The sequence below is a fragment of the Aptenodytes patagonicus genome, chromosome 13 (assembly GCF_965638725.1).
Source record: "Aptenodytes patagonicus chromosome 13, bAptPat1.pri.cur, whole genome shotgun sequence".
In the NCBI taxonomy this organism is placed as follows: Eukaryota; Metazoa; Chordata; class Aves; order Sphenisciformes; family Spheniscidae; genus Aptenodytes; species Aptenodytes patagonicus.
The window spans coordinates 3,541,990-3,548,782 of record NC_134961.1 but is presented as its reverse complement, the minus strand read 5'-3'; the positions used below and the strand labels follow the sequence as shown (position 1 = coordinate 3,548,782).

At 54.7% G+C, this 6,793-nt stretch overlaps 1 protein-coding gene and 1 long non-coding RNA gene across 2 annotated transcripts; both read left to right on the top strand.

Moving 5' to 3' along the window:
• The first annotated feature begins 58 nt into the window (after positions 1 to 58).
• LOC143166432 (uncharacterized) lies at positions 59 to 1,110 on the top strand. The gene is made up of 2 exons (XR_012996398.1): positions 59 to 155; positions 346 to 1,110. It is a non-coding gene; the product is annotated as an uncharacterized LOC143166432 (long non-coding RNA).
• An 863-nt stretch (positions 1,111 to 1,973) lies between these two features.
• Positions 1,974 to 4,147, top strand: MRPS34 (mitochondrial ribosomal protein S34). The gene is made up of 3 exons (XM_076351053.1): positions 1,974 to 2,325; positions 2,440 to 2,482; positions 3,425 to 4,147. Exons 1-3 carry the CDS (start codon positions 2,008 to 2,010, stop codon positions 3,700 to 3,702), a joined length of 639 nt encoding a protein of 212 aa, XP_076207168.1. The 5' UTR covers positions 1,974 to 2,007; the 3' UTR covers positions 3,703 to 4,147.
• The last annotated feature ends 2,646 nt before the right edge of the window (positions 4,148 to 6,793 follow it).

Genomic DNA, 6,793 nt, shown 5'->3' with positions numbered 1-6,793 from the left:
CGGCTGCGGCGTCGATTGGGCGCGCGGTATCGTGATGACGTCGGGCTCGCGCGGGGCAGGGGCAGGCCCGGGGCGGCCTCTCACCGGTTCGCCCTGCCCGCCAGCGGCCCGGGAGGAGCCGTCAAGCAGGAGAACGTTGTGCTGAGCACGTCGGGGTAAGTGGTCGGGGCGGCCAGTGGGTCGCTGCTGCTCTGCCAGGCCGCTCCGGTGGGGGCCGCCGCCGCTCCCGGCGATGCCTGTGTTTGTGCCGGGGGCTTCCGTCTGTAGCGAAGGGCGCTTGTTCCTTGAGCGTCTGCGGCAAAGGTCTCTACAGCGTCCCCCGAGTAAAGGGGTTTCCTTCAATAGGAGATTCCCCCTTAAGAAGGCGAAGGAAGGGCGCTGTTGCTACCCAGACAGCTCGCTGTCAGGAGGCCGACTCTTCGGGGTGTCCGGATGCCAGAAGACATCAGTGACCTGCACTTCTATCTCCCGGCCACCCCCCGTTAGGCCAAATTAGGAGGTGGTAGGTTTTAGAACATGGTTTGCGCCTGCTCTCCTGCAGTAGCAGCCAGGAGATGCTGTCGCCAGCCGACTGTTGTGGAGCTGCACCAGTTTTTCCTGACAGCTTGCTGTGTTTGGTGTTGCCCTTCCTTTCTGTGCGTCTGACTAAGCCAGTTTCACAATTTTTGGAGCGTTCTTGTGTCCTCTTCTGCTCTGTGCCCCCTCAGAAACCTGAGCGTGGGTGCATGAAAGGGCACGAACTTGATACCTGTGCTGCATAGCCCTGGATACGAGCTACCCACTCTGCACCCTGTCATAAGTGCTTTAATCGCTCTGCTTTTTCTCCCAAATTTGGATTGAGGTTGAGTATCTTACTCTAAATCGGTGTTTGTCAACTTCATCGGGTGTGTCATCCTTGTTACAACTCCCCTGTCCTTTTTCAAGAGAGATGCACCACATCAGGAGAAAATGTCCTATTTTAAGAGCATTAACAGCCTTTAAGATGGGTGTTGTTTTGTTGTGTAGCGCACACCCCCTGCCCCCCCCTTTTCCTCCACGCGTTGATCTCGGCTGCTGACAAAAACCAGTCTCTGTATGCCTGAATGTCTTCAGTAAAGGACTCCAGCAGTACTGGAATGGATGTGTTTCCTTCAATATAAGATACGGGTTTAAAAAGAAGAAAACCCTTTCTCCTGACAGGTTTAATTTATCAGTCCATAGCCAAAATCCAGGGGCTGATACGGGCAGACCTACGCAGCTTCCCGCCCCGTAAGCCTATGCCGCAGGCAGCGGTTCCTGCCCGCGCGGCCGTCCTGCGTTGGCGCTCTGCGGCTGGAGCGCTTCGCGCAAGGGGGAGTTTGTCCCGTCCCGGGGAACAGAGCTACGAGACCCGGCTTCTGCCCTCGGCCCAGCTTCCGACTCTAACCTCGGGCAGACCTTCAACGTGGCTTTAATCTTCCTAAAACCTACCCGGGTGACTTACTCCCTGGCTTTGAAAGTTCCTTCTCCAGGGCCTGAAATAAGCGAGTCTGTTCGAATAGATTTCTCTATCCCCGGCTTTCCGTTACCGAGATCCATCTCGACAACCGAATCGCGCCGATCCGAAGAGACCGCCCAGCACACGAGGACGTCGGGGCGTTGCTCAGCTCTGCCTTCCGAACGCCCGCCTGCCTCAGCCGCGGCTCACGCCCACAGCCAACGGCGAGAGGCCCGCCGGCACCGCCGGACGGGTTCCGCCGGCGGGAGCGGGCAGGCCCCCCGCGTCCGCGCCGGGCCGCGCCTCGGGCTGCTGCCCGCCGGAGCTGTTGCGAGAGCGACCGCGCTGCCGATCGGTCGGAGCCCGGCCGAGGGGCGGCTGGGCGGCCGCGGCGGGGCGAGGGCCCCCCGGGCGGCGGGGCCGCGGCACGAGCGTTCCGCCGCGGCACGAGCGTTCCGCCCCGGCGCCGGGCGGGGCGGGGCGGCTTCCGGGCGGCGCGGGAAGCGGCGGCGGGGTCCCGGCGGGAGCGCTCGGCGCGGTCGGCCGGCGCCATGGCCCGCAAGAAGCTGCACCGGCCCATCGCCGCCATGGCCAAGAAGATCCGCGAGTACCGGGCGCTGAAGAACCGGCCGCGGGAGTCGCAGCGCTTCGCCCTGGACTACGAGACCATGCGGCGGCCCCTGACGCAGAAGCGGCTGCCGGTGCGGGCCTGGGAGGACGCGCGGAGCGAGAACCGGCTCTTCGCGCTGCTCTGCCGCCTACCGCAGTTCGGCGTGGGCCGCACCGTCACCCGCAAGTCCTGGCTGTGGGCGCACGACGAGCCCTGCTACTGGGTCATCACCAAGGTGAAGGCGGACTACACGGCCGAGGTAACCGCCGCCCCCGCCCGGCTCCCTGAGGGGCTGCGGGGGCGCCGGACCCCAGACCCGCTCCCCGCCGCCTCACCGCTTGCTGCCCTCAACAGGTTCTTGTTCTCTTTGCAGAACATGGATCACGGAAGGGCTTGGGGCTACCTGACCTTCAGAGGTAAAAGGGGCTTGTCTTCCTACATACGAGGTTTGGAGAGAGCGTCTGTAGGCAGGACGGGAGAATAACGGGAGGGTGGGAGAGCTGCAGGAAAACCGCAGCCTTCCTCCTTGGGAAATTCCTTTTTCTCAGATGATAGAAGATCTCGAGTTGGAAGGGACCCATGAGGATCATCGAGTCCAACTCCCTGCTCCTCGCAGGAGATCCGCTAATGAGAAAAGCAGCTCTCCGTGTCCTGGTTTCAAATGCTGGGATCTAGCCCTCACAGAATGCGTTTCTAAGGAACGTTGTGGGAGAGCCAGTGTAGGCTGACGGTGGGGAAAGACAGCGTGCCAGCGGGGGATTAGATGAGGCGACAGGCTGTTTTGAGACTTGGAAAGCAAGACACAGAATGAACACATGAGGGTATTCCAGCTAAAATGATCAGTAAAACAGGAGTGATGGCAAGTAAACTTACATGACTGGGATTTTAAATTAACGCTTGGAGTTGAGAGAGTGAATTTCCCTTTTTAAAGCTGCTTTATATTAGGCATATGATTGTCACTTACTAGAGTTCCTGAAACATTTCCCATTCAAAGGTTTTAAAGTTGTTGGGTATTTTTAAAGTTAAATTTCCCAGGGAACTTTCGTCAGTGTAGAGAGAAACTATTCTCGTTCCTTAGCCGTGGAAACCGAACCAGAGAGAGATGAAGTGACATTTTAAATTAAGAGAATTGGAACGACTTGCCTGTAGTCCTTTCAGCCTGTTTCTGTTTTGATTTCCAAGGATGGAAGTGGGATCCCATAGTGTAGCAGGGAAGATACTGTCCGATCCTTTGAAAACTTCCTTTACTATTGCTTGTTGTAGCATCTTTGATACCAGAGAGTCGACACTTGCTGCATTTCCCGGAGGGAGTTTGTTGTCAATAGCATTGTCCACTGGTGTTCATCACCTTTTCTCAGGCAAAACCAAAGAAGAAGTGAGAGAGATCGACAAAGTCATGTACCATGACTGGCGTATGGTGCCCAAGCATGAGGAGGAAGCCTTCAAGAAATTCACCCCAGTGCCAGAGGAGACCATTCGGTACCTTCCATACCCGCCTCTGCTCCGAGCCATGATCCTTGCGCAGTGGCAGAAGGAGGGAAAACCAATCACAGAGGAGCCAATGATTGATCTGGAGAAGGTCATGGCCTCTCCCCGTCAGGGTGGAAAGAAAAAAGCTAGAGGGACACCAGTATAAAGACTTGTTCTATGTCCTGAGCTTCCCACGTGCTCTCGCTGTGTGTTAGAAGCACGTCATCTTACAGAAGACCCCCTTGTCCACTGTGGTATGGTGTATCCCGGTTTCCTAGCTTTCTCCCCAGCCCTGCACAGTCACCTCATCTGAAGGGAAAGAGGCAGATACGTTCAGATTTTTTTTTCCATAACTTTGGTCTCAGTCAGCAGAAGAACCTTTTTGGTTCCCTGTATAGTCTCTGAACGCATAGCTCCTGTCATCCAGCTACAATTCTTTGGGGCACAATTTCCTCTACAGCCTGAAAATTAGGTTTTTAAGAACATTTTTCAGATAATCTGGGTCCTACATAAATCACAGAAAAATGACTGAGAATATCACGTTATTTCACAGACCTGCGTACAAATGTATCTGCTAACGAAAATAAATGTTTTCTTATTTCTGCAGCACAGTTCTAAGAAAACTTGGTATTTTTTTCAGTGCATGGAGATCATCATGAGGTCCAAATGCAGAGTCATTAGCTTACCAAATACAGGCACAGCACTGGATTCCTCTTAACCACTGCAGAATCGTCTGGGTTACTTACAGGTGGTGGCAATGAACAACACGGGAGGAACACAACTTGACTTTGGATCCTAAGCTTATCCAAAGCTATCCATCTCTCATTCCCAGAGATGGCTGTCAGGACATAGGAGAAATCATTTTAATGCCGGTGATGCAAAGTATACAGGATTGGCTCTTACTATTTGAAGCCAATCACAAATTACCACCTGTTCCAGTGCAGCGCATTGTGGTGAACATTACAAAAATGCAACTCCTTAGTGCAGTTGTTAGCATTTCATTTTCTCTTGTGGTGGCTGTGGGTTCTGCTGCTGTGTCAGGAGCTGTGGAGGGTCTAGTCTGGGTGGGGGTGGAGGGGGAACAAGAGCTGTTCTGGTCTGTAACCCTGCAGATCAGCTCCCTGCAGAAACAGCTATTTAGTTCTTTTGTCTGCTGTAGTAGGCAGTCAAGAGGTGCTGTTCCGTTTGCTGCAGCATCCTGAAATCGCAAGTAGCCTGAAGGGATTTACTGAGGGAAAGCAAAAACTGGACGCTCTGCCCTGCCCAGTGTGCATGGCAGGCCTGGATAGGACTGGGGAACACGTGGCCTCAGCCACCAGGAAAAAGGCTGTCATCAGGCAGGAGAAAACACATCGACGTTGGCTACCTGGACTTCCCATGGGGTTCCTCACCAGAGGCTCCTACGGGACAAGAGGGAAGGTTTTTCTCATGAGTTAAAAGCTGGTCCTGTGACAAGGCGTGAAGGCTGGGAAGAGCTCGGCTCTTGTCCCTCTGTTGTGGCAGGTGTGCTGCAGGGCACAGGCCAGGGCTGGTTCACTGGATGCAGAAGCAACGGGAGAATCCAGGGGAAGGAGGATCCAGAGTGTCGCTAAAGGCACAAACAGTTTGAGGCTGTGAGACTTGCCGCTGCAGCTGCAGCTGATGGAAAACAGCTTCTCTGGTTTCCATAGCCTCTGCTGCCAGGTGCTGGGCTGAGCTAGTGCCTTATTGTCCTTAACATGATTGAGGTGCTACCGAACCAGCACACCAACCCAGGTGGGAAAGGAGGTGTAGATGTGAGTTAGATGGGATGAGTAGAACAATCTAGTCCTCTGTCCTGCACAGCCAGGAGCTGAACACAACCCCAGCACAGGCAGTGCCCTCCCTGATGGGGCACAGGCCCATGGAGTCTGGCTACAGTGGGCAGAGCCAAGTGCTGGTAACAGGGTCCACCAACTGCCCCAGACAAGGCAAGAAATGACCCACGACCAGGGTCCACCCAGGGAGCCCAGCCAGGAGCAAAAGCAGAGGGAGATAATACACCGTAAGGCATAGAGTGATAAAATGGCTTGGGTTGGGAGGGACCTTTGAAGATCAGCTAGTCCAAACCCTCCCAAGTCCAAGGGGTCCATCTAGGAGCAGCTGAAGATAGGATAGGCACAGCTACAGCACAGCTCAGGCAAAGACTGAAGGCCCCAGCCAGTGCTTAGATGAGACCCCTGGGCCATGGAAAGGGTCCATGTACCAGTCGGGGCCCAGGTGAGGCTGATCAGGACAATCATGGCCTGCTGGTGACCTCAGGGTCTTAACGCTTGGGGGAGGGTGTCTTCACACAGAGCCCTGGGGCAGCCTTGTCTGATTGTGAAGGTCCCTTCTGGAAAGCTGCAAAGCCCCCATTTGCCATGGTGTGGGATTCAATGCCTGGAACATACCGTGAGCTCTGCCGGGACTCTCAAACCTGTGCATTAACCTCCTGGATTTTTTAACAGCGTGGGGTGGTTGTCTGAAGGATGATGGTAGTGAGCCCCTTTCTCAGCCACCCAGATGGGTGCCAGACATGGCTGAACTTCACCCCATGCGTCGCTCAAACTGCTCCTGGCTGCATCAAAAGGTGCAGCCCCAGGGGTGCGGGACAGGTCCCAGGCCTGTTTCCAAACCTCATTGTCAAGGTGCTTCTAGTAACCCAGGAGGCATTGCCTCCTGTACTTCACCCTGGCCTGCACAGGACCGCAGTGCAGGTGTTAGTCATGGTGCTGCTCAGGGCAGAAGCCGCTCCTGACGTAAGGAGGCAGCTCCCTTGTCTATTATTGCTATGTACAGCCCTTGGATTAATGCAGTTCTACAAAATAAATATGAACATGTCTAAGTACTGCTGGGACTAAGAGGAACTCGCTTCCTGCTGCGCTGAATGTCACCGATTCCTATGGGACTTTGTGAAATACCACCCTGTATTGGCAGGAGACACTGGTAAATTGAGTGTTGAAACCCGAGCCTGATGTGTTAACCCTGGCAGCTCACCTGAAGGGGACACCAGGAGGACAGCTGCAGCTAGCCAGCAGCTGAATGGTTGTCTTTTCCACCTTTTATTTCTGACGCTGGGAGAAGCTACACATTGCACTGTGGCTTGCAAGACCAGCCCCTTCTGTTCTGACCTGGTGAGCAATCCACATCTCATTTCTTGCCACTAAATTGGTCAACGGTGAACACCTGAGCTGCCATTCCCACTCTTTTAAGTGTCTTGCCGTTATTAAAGACTGAGCAGAAATCCCAGTCCCTTT

Coding starts and splice junctions, on each gene's coding strand:
- MRPS34 (XM_076351053.1), top strand. CDS start 2,008: ATGGCCCGCAAGAAGCTGCACCGGCCCATCGCCGCCATGGCCAAGAAG. Junction 2,326..2,439: donor AGGCGGACTACACGGCCGAG/GTAACCGCCGCC, acceptor TTCTCTTTGCAG/AACATGGATCACGGAAGGGC. Junction 2,483..3,424: donor GGGCTACCTGACCTTCAGAG/GTAAAAGGGGCT, acceptor ACCTTTTCTCAG/GCAAAACCAAAGAAGAAGTG.